This window comes from Panthera onca, chromosome B3, assembly GCF_046562875.1.
Source record: "Panthera onca isolate mPanOnc1 chromosome B3, mPanOnc1 haplotype 2, whole genome shotgun sequence".
Lineage (NCBI taxonomy): Eukaryota > Metazoa > Chordata > Mammalia > Carnivora > Felidae > Panthera > Panthera onca.
The window spans coordinates 99,696,184-99,716,604 of NC_138344.1; the positions used below are offsets into that span (position 1 = coordinate 99,696,184).

The 20,421-nt window shown below is 33.7% G+C and overlaps 1 protein-coding gene across 2 annotated transcripts in view; it reads left to right on the forward strand.

Annotated features, from left to right (window-relative positions):
- GPR137C (G protein-coupled receptor 137C) overlaps positions 1-20,421 on the forward strand; it is a 65,834-nt gene that overhangs the window by 41,315 nt on the left and 4,098 nt on the right. The window contains exons 4-6 of one of the 2 annotated variants that reach the window (XM_060619856.3): positions 18,601-18,750; positions 19,943-20,068; positions 20,240-20,358. In XM_060619856.3, the coding sequence (XP_060475839.2) occupies positions 18,601-18,750; positions 19,943-20,068; positions 20,240-20,358 (395 nt within the window). The remainder of the gene's footprint in view (positions 1-18,600; positions 18,751-19,942; positions 20,069-20,239; positions 20,359-20,421) is intronic. The other variant, XM_060619857.3, reaches the window with a different exon arrangement.

Sequence of the window (20,421 nt, forward strand, 5' to 3'; positions counted from 1 at the left end):
CTTATACTTTTTGTTTGGATCAACAAACAGAAGCCAAATGCTAACCTGTTAACAAAGAACTATAGAAGTTTCTACCACTAATCGACAGCGTGGTTGAGCAGTGAATCCGTCATCACAGTGTATATTTGATACTGGATGTGAGGGTATAGATGTGTGGATTTAGGGGTATGGTTTAATTAGGCATCATTACCTGTTCACTGAAGATAAGCAAGATAGTGTCTTTAACAGAAGAGTTCTCTGAAATATACTTAGATTTCTATATTGTTGTTATCCATTATATAATCCTAGTAAGTGAAGGTGCTTTAATTCAATGTATCAACTTGTCCTTTAAATTTAGGTACAGACTTTAATTTTACTTTTTAAACATGTATCAGTAGAATGCAGGATAAAAATAAAAATATACATGCAAAGAGAGAGAGACTTTCAAAAGTATTAATCTTACCTAGGAAATTATTGTATCAATTAAAGGTTTAATTGTATAAAAGGTTAGCTCAGAAATTTAAATGTTTTAGCTCATTCTAGCTTCAGTTTAAGTGTTAAAAATAATACTGTCACTGTTACAGTACATAATCTTTTGGTGTAGCAACAGCATCTTCACTTAATGTAATAACATCACCGTAACATTCAGACCTGTGCTTGTCTAGTGATAAAGCATAAATAGATTTGGTTGAACTTACATGGCTTCTTTTCTGGATATTTAACAACTTTTAAAGTTTGGTTTTACTTGCTTTGAAATAAATGTTTCTCTGAATATAAGTAAAGTTGCCGATCTAAGAAGAAAAGCTCATCTGATAACTTCTCCAGAATTATTTCAAACATCCCCTAACTATGATATGAAAGGTATTCATTTTTTTACTATTATTTTAGAAGTTTTACATTTAACAGGCGCATGGATTCAGAATTCTCTAAGAACATTACAGAGGGAAATGCTTAAATACATAACTTTAAAGGTAAACATAATAGATCTTTTGTATTACATTGTACTGTTACATAGTTCTTGGTCTTCCTAAGTTGATTATAAACTTATTTATTCAAAGAGTACAGCCTCTTGCTTTCACATTCTCCTTGTAAATCACTAGGCTCATTTTTATTTTTTGACTTCTGGACAGTAATAGCCATTTCTTTTATTTAGTCCACAAATATCAGCTAAGCATCTGCCTCTTCCCCTTTTAAACTGACCCTGTTTCCTACTATCCCTAAGAACATTTCCTTAAAAGCTCAGACTTGGATCCTTTGTTTTTCTTTTTATTCTTCCTTCCTTCCTTCTTCTAAATATTCATTGATAATGATATCTTACATAATTTGTTTCAACAAAATCTTACCTTATTTCTAAATGGCACACAATATTCTTTCCTGTCTCTATATCTTTAGGCTGTTTCATTTTCCAGGAATGTCTCTCCCCCACCCACTGCTCTATTACTGTTTGTCCTCATCTTACCAAACTTTGAAGGCATAACTCTAATGTTTCTCCTTTTTATGAACTTGATTTGATTCTTTCCCCTTCATCTCCAAAACAAAATTTAATTTTTTTAATGTTTATTTATTTTTGAGAGACAGAGAGAGACAGAGCATGAACTGGGGAGGGGAAGAGAGAGAGGGACACACAGAATCTGAAGCAGGCTCCAGGCTCTGAGCTGTTGGCACAGAGCCTGACGCGGGGCTCGAACCCATGAGCCGTGAGATCATGACCTGAGCTGAAGTCAGATGCTTAACCGACTGAGCCACCCAGGCACCCCTCCAAAATAAAATTTAGAAATAACTACCTGGATTCTCTTTTTATTTTTATTTTATTTTATTTTATTTAACATTTATTTATTTTTGAGGCAGAGAGAGACAGAGCATGAACGGGGGAGGGGCAGAGAGAGAGGGAGACACAGAACCGGAAGCAGGCTCCAGGCTCTGAGCCGTCAGCCCAGAGCCTGACGCGGGGCTCGAACTCACGGACCGCGAGATCGTGACCTGAGCTGAAGTCGGATGCTTAACCGACTGAGCCACCCAGGTGCCCCTGGATTCTCTTTTTAAAAAAAATTTTAAATTCTTTTAGCAGCTAGAACAATGCTGTGTATTGGTTCTCTTTTTCAAAGTAGCAACTCTAACTGGGTTTTTAAATATTAGGTTATTGTCGATTTGAATAGTTTGTTTCTGCTCTTCCAATTTTTGACTTTCTTACATATTTAAGGTTTTTACTTTGTTCTTTGTCTGTGTTCTTATATATATACGTGATTTATTATTTTGTAAACTAATAAGATATTTAGAGCAACATGTTTTCTCAAGTACTGCTTTGGCAGCTTTCCATAATCTTGTTATATTGTACGAACATTCTTATTTAACAAAAAAAAAGAAAGTTTTCTATTTGAGTTTAAGCCATGTCTTCAACATTACATATTTATATATCAATGTGAATTAGATACTGTCTTTACATATAGGTCTTCCTTCAACTTACTTTGATGGAAAGTCTAAAATTCATACATCTATCTTATTCAGGTCCCCTAACTTCCTTAAGAAGTTATCAGTTTTACCCTCTGCTTGACTGTGTATGCATTTCAGCCTAAACAGTATATAATTTCTGTACTCCAGTTTCTTGAAATAAAGTCTCAACTGTTAAATTTAAAAGCTTAATTGCCAAAAAAAAAAATGACCTGAAGGATTTCTTGTTTGTTCATCTCCATAGCTATTCTACATTTTATCCTCAACCCAGTCCAGATGTTTTGTACTCAGACTTCATTGTATCATGGATAGAATTGTCTGTTCTGACCTATACTTTGACCTGTATCAAGAAATATGTAAGAAACATTTATCTTAAAAGTCACTATTGTATAATGTTGAGGATATTATCTATACAGCGTTCCCCAGAAAAGATATTTTTCTCCAGTTCAGTCCCAGGTAAAACAGTATTGATTAAGTCCTTCTTTTCTCTGGCCACTATGCCATTCAGAGGCAAATATGTGGTTTACCTCTACATCAATCATAGATGACCTTATGATATCCACTTTGGTTCTGGCTCTACCTCTAGTTTTATTTTACTTTCTTATTCCCCCACCACCACCAGACACACATTCTTATATATTTTTTATTTTGTTTGTATCTCTGTAACTACTTCAAATTCTCTTTTGTAATGAGGGTGGTATAAATAAATAAATTAACATAAAAAATGGCATTGGATATACTGTTGGATATGTTTGTATCTCTTTTTTCAGATATATCAATTTTTAATTAATTTGGAAAGGCCTTACTGAGAGACAACATATCATAGTGATTAAGAGCTAGAAACCTGATTGGGCACCTGGGTGGCTCCGTTGGTGGTACATCTGACTTTTGATTGTACCTCAGGTAACGATCCCAGGGCCCTGGGATCCAGCCCCATTTGGAGCCTCATTTGGGTAGGTCTCCACACTGAGGGTGGAGCCTGCTTAAGATTCTCTCCCTCTCCCTTTACCCCTCCCCTGCTCACTGTCTTTCTGTCTCTTAAGAGAGAGAGAGAGAGAGAGAGAGAGAGAGAGAGCTGGAAACCTGAGATCAAAGAGATAAGGCAATAAATCCCATCTCTTCTGTTACTGGCCATATGGCATTGGACAAGTAACAGTATCTCTAAGTTTCATTCAGCTGATCTGTAAAATGAAAATTATGATAGTGTTGATCTTATAGGTTGTTATGAAGATAAGAGTAGTACCTTCTAAGGTGGTTATAAGGATTAAATGAAATTTCATATAAAGTACTTAATATAAGGCCTAGCACTTGGGAAGTGCTTATGAATGTTAGCTATTATGATCCTAACATGTACTAAAGGCTGGTAACGTAACTTCAAAAAGTTCTTGAATACCTGAAATAGTTGGCAAAATTTCTCTGGAGAGGGGTGCTATACATGTAATCAGATTCTCAAAAGGAACATTGATCGAAAAAAAAAAGAATAAGAATCACTGAAAAACTGAGTTTCTCTTTTAAATATTTTAATTTTACTCGACTCCACTTTCTTTACCATTTCGCATGGATTTCGGTAAGGGTTGAAGTCTCTTAATAGGTGACATTTCATCTAATATTTAACTAACTTTTCTTTAAAATCTTTAGAACAAATATTGAAATTATGTAATGGCATTTTTAATCATAGGCATTTTTGTTCTGTGATCTACTGTAACTTTTATTACAATTTCAATTTTCTTTTATTTGCATGCTCATGATAGACAATGCTTTTAACTTTTTATCTATTGCTAACATTTCAAGTGTGTCTCATTAACTTGGACAAAATATAGAATTATTTTGATTGTTTTTTAGAAACCTTTTCTATGATAAACAAACAGTTTGTATTTATTGACATGATTGCATGTTACTATTGGTCTATTTCTCCCATTAAGTTTTTTTTATTGCTGTTTGCCTTGACTTCATTTGTATGATTTCTGTGGTATATTTGAATTTATTTATTTTTTCTCAAAATTACACATAACTATTAACATTAAAATGCATACTGATAAAATTATTTTTATTCTAATATTCCTTCCAACTTCAGAAAAAAATAATATTTATAACAATATAGAACATAATGGACAAAATAACTTATCTACACAAAAAGATTTAAGCCAATGTAGATGCTTAGTCCCTGTAATGACAGGTTGGGATTATCTGTATAAGAGAACACTCAAAGGCAGGATGGGAATAGAAGTTAAGCTGTTAGGTTTATATCTCTGGTCAGGGAAATGCAAAATTTTATATCTGATAAAAGTGTAAAGGGAATAATTGTCTGATACTTATTGTCTCCTAGCCCAGTGGGCCATGTGCAAATAATGCATTCTCTCTCTCTCTCTCTCTCTCTGCCTCTCTCTCTCTCCTGAATTCCTAACAGTTTTAATTATTATGTAAACCTTTCTGTCCAATGTTCACTTAACCTTTTATCCATATTAATTTAACGTATTAAAATGGAAAACAGCATCAGCATCTTACAGAGACACAGTAACTTTCAATTAGACTGATTTTTTTTTTTTGAGAGAAAGAGATAGAGAGCAAGTGGGGGAGGGGCAGAGAGAGAGAGAGAGAGAGAGAGAGAGAGAATCCCAAACAGGCTCCGCACTATCAACACAGAGCCCAATGTGGGGCTGGAACTCATGAACCATGAGCTCATGACCTGAGCTGAAGTCAAGAGTCAGACACTCAACCAACTGAGCCACCCAGACTGATATTTCTGATCTTCCATGCAGACTAGCTGATCCTATAAGACCAAAGCACTGATTTATGGTAATTTAAGCCATAATTAAAGAAATAGACTAAAATACTATCAGTGTCTTTTTCCATCACCCTAAAATATTATGTAACCAGACTTTGGGAGGATGATGGGTAGAGAAATAGAGACTGCACCTTCCTCTGTAATAGGTATGATTGCCATCTTCCCAATACTTTGCTATAATTTCTCTCTTGAATTATGAGGATTTACTCCATCCATCTTAAGCTGTGGCACTTGGCTGCCTTTGTTACTCCAGTTCTTATACCCCAAGTCTTATTTCCTCTTCTGTTGCTGAGCAGACCCACCACACACTTGTCACATTTTTAAAAATCCATAGGAGTCAGAGATCTAATTTCATTGTCTTGGAAGCATGAACCTTTTTGAACCTGTTTAAATTTTATAATTATCGAAATACAGTTGACCCTTGAACAACAGAGGGACTAGAGGCACTGACCCATTACACAATTTAAAATCCACGTATAGCTTTGACTCCCCTAAAACTTCTTTTAATGTCTTTGGGGTTTTTTTTTAATTGAAGTACAGTTGACACACTGACTCCTCCAAAGTTTAACTGCTAACAGCCTACAGTTGAATGAAAGCCTTACCAATAATAGAAACAGTCAATTAACACACACCGTGTATACTGTGTGTATTATATACTGTATTCTTACAGTAAAGTAAGCTAGAGGAAAGAAAATGTTATTAAGTAAATCATAAGGAAGAGAAAACATATTTACAGTACTGTACAGTATTTGTCAAAAAATCTGTGGATAGTAGACTTCAACCTGTTTAAACAGTTCAGCAGTTCAAACCTGTTGTTCAAGGGTCAACTGTTTATTTTTTAATTTACTAATTGAGACTACTTTGTTTTCTTACTTTTGATCCTTAGTTTGGCATTTTATTCTCAAAATGGAAGTAGCATTTGTGAGATGTTTTCCAAAAATATGTGTTGGATTCTGCTTCTGGTAATGGCTAAGTAGCTTCTATTGGACAAACCTTCCACAGATAGCAATGATAAATTCTGGACAAAATATAAAAAGCACTGAAGGCACTGGAGAGCAACCACTTAGAAGAAGGAAATAACACTGAGTGAGTTTCCTGTTTTTTACAGCTTCTAACCTGAGGGAAGTTCTCATCCACGGGGCAGCCAAAACTAGAAGAGAAAACCTCTGTTTAACTTGCTTGAAGAATCAGAAGACAAAATTCAAGTAACTACCACAGATGGAAAATGAGTGGGAAATTTCAGGAAGAAGACAGCCAGATAGAGGAAGCCCCAAATTCTAATGATAAATTCTGCCAAATTTTTATCTGATACCTGAACTGCACGTGAGCAAGGCAGAATTCAAGCAGCACAATTAAGAAGAAAGGAATTGAACTGATATTTCAGTTGCTCTCTATACATGGAAGACAGTTTGGGATTTGAGTCTAACCACATTAGTTTTTGCTTGAAAAAAAAAAAAAAGGGAAAGAGAAAAATCAATACTTTTTAGAAGAATATAACAGAATCCAGACTCTCTAAAACATGTCACTCACAAGGGGCAGAGCACAATCCAAGATTACTAGATATATGAAGAAACAGGAAAAATATAAGTCATACTTAAAAGGCAAAAAGTAAAACTCAAAAAACAATCTTTGGAGGCAATCCCCCCTTCCAGATGATGTAGGTGTTGGCTATATCAGACAAAGATTTTATATTATGCTTAAGTATGTAAAAGAAAATACACTTTGATAAATAAATAGGAAAACTCAGGAGAACTAAAAACTATAAAAAGAATTTCTAGAATTAAAAAATACAATATTTAAATTAAAAAGTCACCAGTTGGGCTTAACAGAAGATTGAAGATGAAAGAAGAAAAAAAATCAATAAATCAGCAGAAAGTATCCAATTTGAAGCACAGAGGAGAGTAGGGGAAAGATGATAATAAAATGAACAGAATCTCGGGACCTAAGTATGCATAAGTGGAAAAGGAAAAGAGGGAGAAAATTATTTTGGAAAAAATATTTGAAGAAGTAATGACTGAAATTTTCCAATTTTTGATGAAAGACATAAATTTACAGCTCAGCAACCCCAATCAGCATAAATATAAAGAAAGTGTCACACAGGTTCATTCTAGTCGAAGTACTTAAGACCAAAAATAACGAAATCTTGAGAGCAGAGAAAAATGACGCATACATAAGGGAACATTGATTCAAATGATCACTCACTTCTCATCAGAAATAAAGGAGTCCAGAAGACATGGAAACGACATCTTCAACATGCTGAAGGAAAAATGTTATCAACTCCGAAATCTCTATCCAATTAAAATATTCTTAAAGAATGATGAAGAAATAAAAAATCTTCCAATAGAACTAAGAGGGTTAGTTACCAACAGACCTGCACTACAAGAAATGTTAAGAAAATTCTACAGCCTAAAGGGAAATAAAGTAAACTTGAATTTCATCTCTTCAGGAAGGAATGAAGAACACAAGAAATAGTAAATATTTGGGTAAATATAATTTCTTAATTCCTAAAAAAGAAATATGACTGTGCAAAGCAAAACTTACAATGTGAGGCTTACATATGTAGATAAATAATTCTCTCTATAGTATATATAACAGTGATAGCAACTATAGTATAAAGGACAGGGGATAAATGTACCCATAATGTTGCAAAGTTCTTACATTTTATGTCAAAGTGGTATGATGTTAACTATTAGACCATGGAAGTTAAGGATATATATCATAATCTTTAGAGTAGTGGTTCTCAAACTTTTTGGTCTCAAGACCCGATTAGACCTCTGAGAATTATTGAGGACTCCAATATCTAGTGTTATATCCATCTATATATACATTATTAGAAATAAAAATTGAGAAATTCTAAAAATATTCATTTCTTAATTCATTTAAAATAACAATAATATATTATCCATTATGTTAACATGAATAACATGTTTTTATGAAAACTAATTGTATTTTCCAAAACAAAAATAAATTAGAAGATCGACATTGTTTTACATTTTGCAGATCTCTTTAATTTCTGACTTAATGGAAGACAGCTGGATTTTCATGTTTGCTTCTGCATTCAATCTGTTGTGATATGTCATTTAGGTTGAAGTATATGAAGAAAATCCATCCTCACACATATATGTAGTTGGAAAATGGAGGAGAATTTTAAAACCTTTTCAGATAATTGTGGATATTCTTCTTTAATACTACACCAAAAATCTGAAGTGGAGGTTTCTTGAAGGTTAGTTGCCATGCAGAATCTAAAACCATATTAGTGAACTTTCTGTACTACTATTGGTCTATCTTACACTTTGAATGATTGTGTAACATCATGCATTGATCATTGGAAGAGAGTGGTCAAGATCTTCAAAATGATGATACATTTCATTGGACAGTATTCAAAATCACATTTATTAATATTGCCTCCAATGTCATCAGAAAAGTGTTTAAGTTTTTAGAAGCTGCCATGCCAGTCTTATCATGGACATAAGAGTTTACAAGTTCTCAAAAATTCTAATTTTCATTAGAAAATTTATATTTCACCATTGACAATAGTGTCAGATATTTTCTATGAAGTGACAGGATAATTTCACTTATTTTTAAAAATACATATTCCCGGTAACCAAGCATGAATAAGCATTGTTTGTCTTCCATAGTTGTCTGTTAAGTAAAAAATGGCGTTCCATGAAAAAGTCTAGTTTAGCTCACAAGTCAAACAACCACATAAGTGCTTTTCCTCAAGACTACCACTATACTTCAGTATGCAGCAGAATTGCTTTAAGTGCATGTCTCATGTCATCACGCAGAATTTTTTTTAAGTTTATTTATTTATTTTTGAGAGAGTGAGAGCAAGCATGAGTTGGGGAGGGGAGGTGAGGGAGGAAGGGAGAGAGAATTCCAAGCAGGCTCCACACCATCAAGGCAAAGCCTTGAGAGAGTGAGAGCAAGCATGAGTTGGGGAGGGGCGGTGAGGGAGGAAGGGAGAGAGAATTCCAAGCAGGCTCCACACCATCAAGGCAGAGCCCAACGTGGGGCTTGATCTCACAAACCATGAGATCATGACCTGAGCTGAGATCAAGAGTCAGATGCCTAACCAACTAAGCCATAGGCACCCCTCATCACACAGAATTTTAAATAGACACATACTTTAGGTTGATAATTAATAAATATTTTCATTGCTTCATCAAGGATATTCTTAAGTGACACTGACTTTCTTTTTTAATCAGGAATTCATAGTAGTAAAGAATACAATACAGTTTGGGGCCACTGCCTTGCTTTGTACTAAGGCCCAGAAGTTTTCCCTACCATTGCTTTTGTACCATTAGTGAACATATCAACACAGTTGACCCAGGATAAAGAATCAGAAGAGTTTTCAACACTTTGGATATTTCAGTGCCACTTATGTTTCTTCTCAGACATTGACATAAAAGAATACCTTTCTGGATGATTAGTTGATGCTCACACTGGATTATTACAAACAAAATTAGTCCTGCTTCATCAAGTTCAATCATTTACAAGACAAAAATATAAATCTATAGATAAGATATTAAATCTTTGTTTTCAGTTAAATCTTCAAATCAGTTAATTTCTGTACTATTGGAAAATGGCAATGCCATAATTTACTGAATGGACTTCCCCTCCGGCAGGCATTCAGTACTGTCCACTGTGTAAGGCTTTACTGGTTTCTCAGCTACTGTGTGTGCTTTCTCAGCCAGTGCAATATAGTAATATAGCCTGTAAATATTTGAATGGTGTTTTCATTTCTAATTTGGAAAGTTATAAAAACAATTTTTAGTGTTTAAAGTGCTCCCACATCTGCATTTAAATTTCAATTCCTCTTGCTTTTAAACTCTGGTCTCAAAATGACGCTGCAGCCTAACTTGGGCCTTAATATTATTCAGAAATGTTCTGTCATAGAAGACACAACAAGATAAATTATTAACGTTTGTAAAGCCTATTGAAAGATACTTTTCATTACATTTTATTTGATAAAACAAAACAAGAAATCAGTTTCATACAGTTCCTTTGAGGTAGTTTCCTTACTTTATTGAGTCAGAGAGTTCTAATCACTTTCCTATTTCTCAGCATCTTAGAGATAAACAGGGAAGTTGTATGTTAAAGATATTTTTTATTGTGGTAAAATATATATAACATAAATTTTACCATTTAATCATTTTTAAGTGTATAGTTCAGTGGCATTAAGTACATTCATATTGTTGTACAACCATTGCTATCTATCTCAAGAACATTTCATTATCCCATAGTGAAACTCTGTATCCATTAAAAAAAATAATTTCCTATTCCTGAGACAATAATCCATTCTTAAATATTAAAAAAATATGTTTTCATTTTAGAGTAAAATATGATTAATTTTTAATATGAGTTTAATATCAAATTTCAAATTTTTTAAAGTTTTTGAAGAAAGTTCTTAAATATTGTAAAACAAATCTGTCAGGTATACCAATTCTTATTGTCTTTCCATGGAGGTACAAGGATTTCAAAATAACTACTTACCGGATGATAATGGAGTTTCAGCAGGTATAACCAAAGAAACCTAATAAGAGGCCAGTAAAAGTAGGAAAACAGTCTGAGTTCATCTCTGAAAATGCACATATTTATACCCTAATTCTATTATATCAGGAATTCTATAAAACACAAGAATATACATGCATATAAAGTGTTGACATCATCCCTTATCATGTAGCCTCTGGAAAACTCTGCTGTACATCCAAAAGAGAATTAGAGTACAATAAGTAAATAACATCTTAGTATTTTTTTTATCAGTTTGATTTTGATCTTTAAGGTCCCTGGACCACACTTTAAGAACTGCTACCCTAGAGCAACCACTTAAAGTGAAAACAAAACAAAACAAAACAAAAACTGGAAAAGTATAGTTAAAAATCCAATAGATAAGTTAAAATGTAATCCTAAAAAATATTCAATTAACCCAAAAAAACACAGGAAGTAATAGATAGAGGAAAAACAAACACCAACAGCAAAACACAAGCAGAAGCAAACAGAAAACAAATAGTAAAATGTAAGATTTAAATCCAAACATATCACCAATTATATTAAATGTTAATGGACTAAACATTCCCATTAAAAAATAGAGATGTTCAAAATGGCACTTTAAATATAAAAAAAAGGTATGTCAAAAATAAATAAGTGGAAACTATAATATACTATGCATTCAGTAAGCATAAGAAGGCCCTTTAATATCAGATAAGATAGATCTAAAAACCAAGTATTACCAGATATAAAAAGATACCTTTCATCAGGAAGCAAAGAATATTAGCAAATATAAGAGGTATATTTCATCAGAAAGACATAAAAATTATAAATGGGTACATGAAGCCAAAAATAGTAGGAAATAAAGCAGAAAAAAAGATTTACCAAAATAGTGAGAAATAAAAGGGGGGAATTTGTACAATTATAGTTGGAGATTTTATTGCCCCCCCCCCCCACAATTGATAAAACAGTCAGTACAAAAAATCTGAACAGCAATACCAACACCCTTGAGCTAACTGACTCTCAGTAACTGGAGGGTACACATTCCTTTCAATTGAGCATGGAAATGGTCATCAAAATAAACCATACAAGGCACCATAATAAAAGTATCAATACATTCAAAAGAATTGGAATCAAAGAATGTTTTCTAGCATAATGCAATTAAATATCAGTAATATGATATCTAAAAAAAATCCAAATATTTAAAAATTATAATTCTAAATAACCCATAAGAAAAGGAAGAAATCACAAGGGAAATTAGAAAACATTTCATATGGAAGGATAACAAAATACAATACATCAAAATTTGTGGGATACTGCTAAAATAGTGCTTGAAGAGAAAAATATATCTTTAAATGCTATATTAGAATGGAAGAAAGATATAAAACTATGGCCTAAGATTTCACCTTAGAAACTATGGGGGAAACTAGGACAAAGTTAAAAAAAAAAAAAAAAAGAAGTAAGTCCAAAGCAAGTAGAAGGACTGAGGGACTGAGATAATAAAGATAAGAATAGAAATCAGTGAAACAGAAAATAAACAATAGAAAAATTAAAGCCAAAAGTTAATTCTGTGAATAGATGAACAAATTTTATGTACGGAAACAAGCAGAGTGAAGATACAAATTCCCAATATCATGAATGAAAGAGGGAATATCACTGTAGATCTTAACAGGCATTAAAAGAAAAATGAAGGAATATTATGAACAGCTTTTTGTGAGTAAATTTGACAACTTAGAGGAAATGGACAGATTGCTTTAAAAATACAATGTAACAAATTGGTAGAAGATAAAATATTAGTTCTGAATTGCCCTATATTTATTAAAAAAATTTTGATTTGTTATCAGAAATTTCCGTCAAAGAAAACTCTAGGCCAAGATGGTTTCACTGGTTAATTTTATCAAATCTTTAAAGATAATACCAATATTAAACTCTTTTGAGAATATAAAAGGAAAGAACTCTTTCCAACATATTTTATAAGGACAGCATTACTGTGATACCAAACTTGACAAAAATATTACAAAGCACATAAAAGCTACAATACTTAAAGACTCAGAATCTAAGCAATATGTAAAAAGGAAAAGATATTATAACCAGGAAGAGTTTATCCCAGGAATGCAACATTGGTTTCACATTGAAAATCAAATCAGTTTAATTCACTCATTAGGAGAACAAAGGGAAAAAATAAATGTGTAATAATTTGAATAGATGTAGAAAAAACATTTGATAAAATTCAGCACCCTCCATGACTTAAAAAAACACAGAACTCTCAGCTAATAGGGTATACAAGAAACAATCCTCTATCTGATAAAAAGCATCTATAAAAAACCTTCCATCAATATCATACTTAAAGTATTGTTTTGCCCCTAGGATTGGAAACAAAGAAAGAGTGCCCATTCTCACCATTTCTATTCAATATTCCAAGAAAACAAGAAACAAAAAGTATAAAATTGGAAATAGAAAAGTAAAACTGTCTGTACTTAACAGAATTGCTTTTGTAGAGCATCTTAAAGAGTCTGCTAAATAACTACTAGAATTCATGAGTGAATTTAGCAAGTTCTCAGGATACAAGGTCAAAATGCAAAATTATTGTGTTTTTATATATACCAAGAGCAGTCAATTAGAAGATAAAATTCAAATCACATTTATGTTAGCATCAAAAAACAAAATACTTAGGAACAAAATTTCCAAGGCACCTGGGTGGCTTAGTTGGTTAAGCATCTAACTTTTGATTTCTGCTCAGGTCATGATCTCATGGTTCATGAGATTGAGTCCTGCATCAGGCTGTATGCCGACAGCATGGAGCCTGCTTGAGTTTCTCTCTCTCCTTTTCTCTCTGCCCCTCCCCCGCTCACACTCATGTTCTCTCTCAAAATAAATAAATAAACTTAAAAAAAAAAAAAAAGAAACAAATTTTCCAAAAAAAAACAAGCAATATCTCTGTACTTAAAACTACAAAATATTACTGAGAGAAATTAAAGAAGACTATAAATCAATGAAGACTATTGTTCATGGATTAGAAGATGCAGTATTGTTAAGATGGCAATTCTTCCCAAAATGATTTACAGGTTCAAAGCGATCCTAATCATAATTCTACGATGTGGTTTTTAAAAATAGAATTTGGCAATTTTATTCTAAAACTTATATGGAAACTCAAAGGACCTAAAAATACATTTAAAATGGTGCATTCTAATAAAACTTTGTACTATGATGAAAAAGTATTCTATACCTGCATTGTTCAGTATGGTAGCTAGCCATATGTGACTATTGAGCACTTGAAAAGTAGCTATTGTGACAGAGGATCTGATCATTTAATTTAATTTAAGTGTAAATAACCAAATGTGGCTAATGGCTATTGTATTGAACAATGCAGAAAGAAACACTGAAAAAGCAGGGGACTTACACTACATGGCTTTGAAATTTAGGATACAGCTACAATAATTAAAACACTATGCTACTGGCATAAAAGAGGCAAACAGATCAATGGAACAGAATAGAAAGCCTAGAAATCAATCCACATATATAAGGTCTTCTGATTTTTGACCAAGGTGCTAAAGCAATCCAAACGGAAAAGGAAACCTTTTTAACTAATGAGGTTGGAAAAACTGGATATCCATATGAAATAAAATGAAGCCCAACTCCATCTCATACTATAACGCACATAAAAATATTTCAAAATGGATGATAGACCTAAATGTAAATGAAAAAATTCTAAAACTTCTGAAAATAAACACCAAAAAGTATCTTTACAACTTGGGCATAGGCAAAGATTTCTTAGGTCATAGAGTAATCAGAAGGAATAGATTGACGAATTAGACTTAATTAAATTTTAAATTTCTCATCCAAAGAAAAGACTAATAAAATGCAAAAGCAAGCCACAGACTTCAAGAAAATATTTGCATATTTCTGACAAAGGACTCATTTCCAGCATATATAGAGATCTCTTACAACTCAATAATAAAAAAAAAGACAACCGAATTTAGAAGTGGACAATGATATGAATAGATTTTTCACAAAGAAGATATACAAATGGCCAATAAACAAAATGCCATTAGTCTTCATGAAATGCAAATTAAAACAAAAATGAGATACTACCACACAACCATCAGCATGCTAAAATTAAAAAGATTGAAAACCCCTAATGTTGTCTAGGATGTAGAGCAACTGGAACTCTCATACTTTGTTGGAAGTATAAAATTATACATCCATTTTGGAAAGAGATCAGGCAATTTCTTATACAGCTGAATTTATACCAACCATACCACCCAGTAATTCCATTCTTAGGTATTTACCCCAAAGAAGTGAAAACATATGTCCACAGAAAGATGTATATAAGAATATTTATAGAAACTATCCATCAACAGAAAAAATTGTTATATAAACAATCTCATATAATTATTAAGTGGAATTAGTGTGATTAACTATCCTGGTTTCTCTGGGACTGAGAAGTTTTCTGGGACTTTCAGAGCTAAAACTAGGAAACTCTTAAGCAAATCAGGGCCAGTTAGTCATTCTAATTATCCACCTCAGCAATACAAAGACCATAGAATTACTAAAACATCCAACAACATGGGTGAAGCACAAAACATTATGCTGAGTGAATGAAGTCTACAAAAGAGTTCATATTCTATGGTCCTCTTTATAGGAAGTTCAGAACTAAGGTGTGGCAAAAACAGAAGCAGGAGAGTATACATCTGAGGGTTTGGCTGATGGGGAAGGGGTGCAAGGGAACTTTCTGGAGTGATGGTAATGCTCTCTATTTTGGTAGAAATGTGGGTTACACTGGTGTATACATTTGTCAAAACTTAGTGAATGGTAATTTGAAGTTTCTGCATATCTACATTTTAAAAATACCTGTAAACAAATATTGAACTCTAGCTAATGACATGCATACCAATGTGTTAATAATATGCATACTGAAGTGAGGTGTGACTCTTCTTTCCTTGTGTGGTATGGAATTTCTAAAAAAAGTGGTGTAGATGTTAGAGATGGAAGAAGGGAGAATAATACCTTGAGGATTGCTTCTGAGTGGAATTGTCTGTTATTGACTCCATTCATTTTAGAAAGATTTTCTTTAACTTTTTGACAACAGCTTCCATGTTGCTGAATCCATTTTTCTGTTTTGTTTTGTAATCCTGTGTTTTGCAGGAAGAATCTTACTTTGCTTTCTAAATCAGTGAGCTTCTTTCATTGTTATATATATGTAATCTAGCTGTAATTTTGTTTTATTAATTGCCTCAGTGTTATTGACTCTTTGCTAACTTTTCTCACAACCTTTTTTTTTTTTTTTTTTTTGGCTTTTATAGTATTTACAAGTATAAGCAAAATATCTCCATATTATGTCTTTTAGTAGTCATTTTATTTCTCCAGAAAGTTACTTAGGATTATTTTAAAGGATGGCAGTGCTTACAACATTCTAACTTCTTGTTATCTAATGTTTCTTTAATACTATAGTACTTTTAAAATTGGTTCTGGATTGGCTTTAGATTAGCTTCTGTTTAATGTTTTTTTTTTTTTATATTTTGAAGAGAGAGAGAGACAAGGCATAGGCAGGGGAGGGGCAGAGAGAGAGAGGGAGACAGAATCCGAAGCAGGATCCAGGCTCTGAGCTGTCAGCACAGAGACTGACACGGGGCTGGAACCCACAAACCCTGAAATCACAACCTGAGCAGAAGTCGGATGCTTAACCAACTGAGCCTCCCAAGCACCCCTAGATTAGCTTTTTTATTAACAACTTTTTTGGGTATTCGCAAAAATAAAAATGTACACTGTAGAAAATTTTAGCCTTGATTTTAGAAAATTTTAATCTTGTTAGGGTTTTACTTGTTTTCACGCATACTTTTTGTTATGGTAATGAGGTAGGTCAAAAGAGTACTCTCAGCACCTGGGTGGCTCAGTCGGTTAAGTGTCCGATATGGGCTCAGGTCATGATCTCCCATTTTGTGAGTTTGAGCCCCATGTTGGGCTCTGGGCTGATAGCTCAGAGCCTGGAGCCTGCTTTGGATTCTGTGTCTCCCTCTCTCTCTGCCGCTCACCTGCTTGTTTGTGTGTGCTCTATCTCTCAAAAATAAATAAAAAATTTAAAAAATAAGAGGGTACTCTCAACATCTTTCAAGGTATCTTTTATCTTTTAGTTCTCCTTCTTCTTATATACCTCTAAAATGTGTTGTTCTTATAAAGAAGTCAGTTATAATAATGGTTCTTAATCCTACCAAACCCAGTGCACGCTTCTAATAAGGTTTTTTTTTTTAGTTTATTTATTTTTGAGAGAGAGAGAGAGAGAGAGAGAGAGAGAGAGGGCACACATGCACATGGGAGAGGGGCAGAGAGAGAGGGGAGAGAGAGAATCCCAAGCAGGCTCCTTGCTGTCAGTGCGGAGCCTGATGCAGGGCTCAAACCCATGAACTGAGATTGTGACCTCAGCCAAAATCAAGAGTTGGATGCTCAACAGACTAAGCCACCCAGGCACCCCTCTAATAAGTACTTTTTTTTTTCTTTAACGTTTATTTATTTTTGAGACAGAGAGACAGAGCATGAACGGGGGAGGGGCAGAGAGAGAGGGAGACACAGAATCTGAAACAGGCTCCAGGCTCGGAGCTGTCAGCACAGAGCCCCACGCGGGGCTCGAACTCACAGACCGTGAGATCATGACCTGAGCCGAAGTCGGACGCTCAACCGAGTGAGCCACCCAGGTGCTCCTCTAATAAGTACTTTTAATAATTTTTTTCTATCCTGAAATTAATAGATTATTTTAATCTACCTACACACATAACCAAAAACTCAATGTAAGTGCCCTTAATATAAAGAGGAAATAAAAGGAAAGTAATTAACAACTATTTCAATATGTAAATTTAGGGGCATGATATACTAGTCAGATGCTTGTTATCTCTACACAGAAACCTAATGGGACAGCTACAATGCAGTGGATCTTTTTGGCAGTTGTGTCACTTCTCAGAATAATGTTTTGGTTTTTTGGGGTTTTTTTTCGGCATGAATATATTTTTTTTTAATTTTATTTTTTTAAATTTACATCCAAATTAGTTAGCATATAGTGCAACAATGATTTCAGGAGTAGATTCCTTACTGTCCCTTACCCAATTAACCCATCTCCCCTCCCACAACCCCTGCAATAACCCTCTGTTTGTTCTCCATATTTAAGAGTCTCTCATGAGGGGGACAAAACATCAGAATAATGTTTTTAATGCATAAGATAAATAGGATTACAAAGGAAACCAATTGTATTGAAATACAGACCCCATGTTAAGAATCCCTGCAGCTCCATTGGGTGTGAGTACTAAATTGTGAGTGAGTACTAAATTATAAGAGTTTTCTATTTGGGGAAACAATGGAAGCCTCGATATTAAAATGTTATTGATTCAAAAGTGCATTTGAGTGCCTACATCATTTTGTCGTCAACATAATGACATCAATAGGGATTAACTAACATCAGCTCTCTAATAGAATGAAGCAAATAACATAAGAGCTGTATTTCTATTCTAATTTTGTATCTCATTGGAAACCAAGTGTATGAAATGGAATAATGCTTCTATTTCCCATACTTTTCTCATTAGGACTAAACTACCTCTCTGATTAATATCAATTTTGCCAACTTATTTCTTCATATTACTTAGGGGAGTAGGGTAACCTTGGCAGGACAAAATCTTCCTCCAGCTACCATTGGGCAAGTTGGCAAATAATTTATCTGTATTAATAGGGTAATTTAAACCCAAGTGGTTCTGAGAATAGGAATCATAAAGCAGGATAATCAAGAGTTTGTTTCAACAGGTGCTCACTCAGTGTTTTCTAAGAGTGCATTGCAAGAGGTGACCATGTTGTATGTGTATGAACAGCCTGTCATGACAAATGTGCAATGTCATGATGATGAGTTTTATTTCTTTTAGGGTATGTCTCTGTGCCAGACTGTTGTTGTAGGCTCTGTAGTCATTCTCCTCTACTCTTCAAGAGCATGTTACAATTTGGTGGTGATCACCATATCTCAGGATACATTAGAAAGTCCATTTAACTATGGCTGGGATAATCTTTCAGATAAGGTAAGTAGCTACCATGTATTGCTAATCTAATAATTTAATAAGGAAGTTAGCCTTAACTAAGAGAACATTTTAAGTGTTTGACTTACAAACAAACACTTTTATGGAATCTCTAGCTACTAACAGTAATCAGACTTAAAGCTTTATGTATAAAAATCCTCATTTACACATGTCACTTAAAATCATTTGTGAGAATATTTTCTTTTCTTTTTGCAAATAATACTACTAGTGACATAAACCTACTGTTCATAAACCTATCTTGCTAATTTTTTTCAAGGACAGTGTTTAAATACCTCTAGATAAATGGATTGTCTGTCATTAGCTAGTGAATATATCTTTAACTTGTTAGGATAAAAGTTATTCTCTCAAACCCAAGACCTACATATAATCTAAATATGTGGTTCAGTTTGTTTAAATAATGACTTTTTTGAAAATCTAGTATCATCAGTCATGTTAATGGGAGAGCATTCATAGTTCCTTGGGTGTCCAGGTATTTGCTCCAATAATTCCCAGTACTCTATATTTAACCTCCCAGCACTCTCCATCCCCTACCTAAAAGTGTAGTTTGACATAGCTACCTGTCATATGTTTACATTAACTTAACTTTGTAGTGAATTGAAGACATTCTGGAATACCATTTTATAAGAATTTCAGTTACCATTCTAAAGAAAAGGAATTTTCATATGTGGTTCCAGATGGCAGAATATCTTCACTCCTTTTGCCATTTCTCTCTCCCAACATCTAGTAGGATAAGCAAACACAATACGAAGTTTAGGCCCAAAGACATATTTTTAAATAGCAGTGGAGCTGAACAATTTGATATGTGACATTTCTCTACAGGTGTAACTCAGTAAGTGCTATTATGTTGCCCATGGAGTAGTTAGAATGAGTAGTCTCTTTTATAACTCTCTTCAGACTTTGGGGCCAAAAAACGAGATCACTCCATTTTATCCATATGTTAAAAATATTTTCATAAATTGATGAATTGAAAAATAGCTTTTTATTCTACTTAACATCAAAGCACATTTTTACATCCTTTAAAGGATATGAAACCACAAAATATGGAAAATTGGAGATTTATGTGCCTGTGGTTGATGTGTTTTCAATTACCCTACCTGACGCAAGTTAATTGTGGAGGGTGACTGCTTACACATCAGACAGACTTAAACATTGCTCTGTCACACTCTGTTTACAGGCTCATCTAGAAGATGTGAGTGGAGAAGAGTATGTAGTATTTGGAATGGTCCTCTTTCTGTGGGAACATGTCCCAGCATGGTCTGTGGTACTCTTTTTCCGGGCGCAGAGACTAAACCAGAATTTGGTATGACATCATAAGATTCCCCAATGCCTGTTGCCCTTATCTTTAAAAACAGTGGAACATTTATATTGATTTTCTATTTTTGTCAAAGTTTAAGACTAAAAAGCATTCTAGATCTCATCCTTCTTTCTTAGTTGGAAAGTAAATCTTCATATGTTAATATTTTGTTCACAGGCACCTGCTGGCATGATAAATAGTCACAATTACAGTTCCAGAGCTTACTTTTTCGACAACCCAAGACGATATGATAGTGATGATGACCTGCCAAGACTGGGAGGTTCTAGAGAAGGAAGGTAGGTGTTCAGGACAAGCACTGAATACATCGAAAAGGAACAAACTGAAGCTTCGGGGCTAGT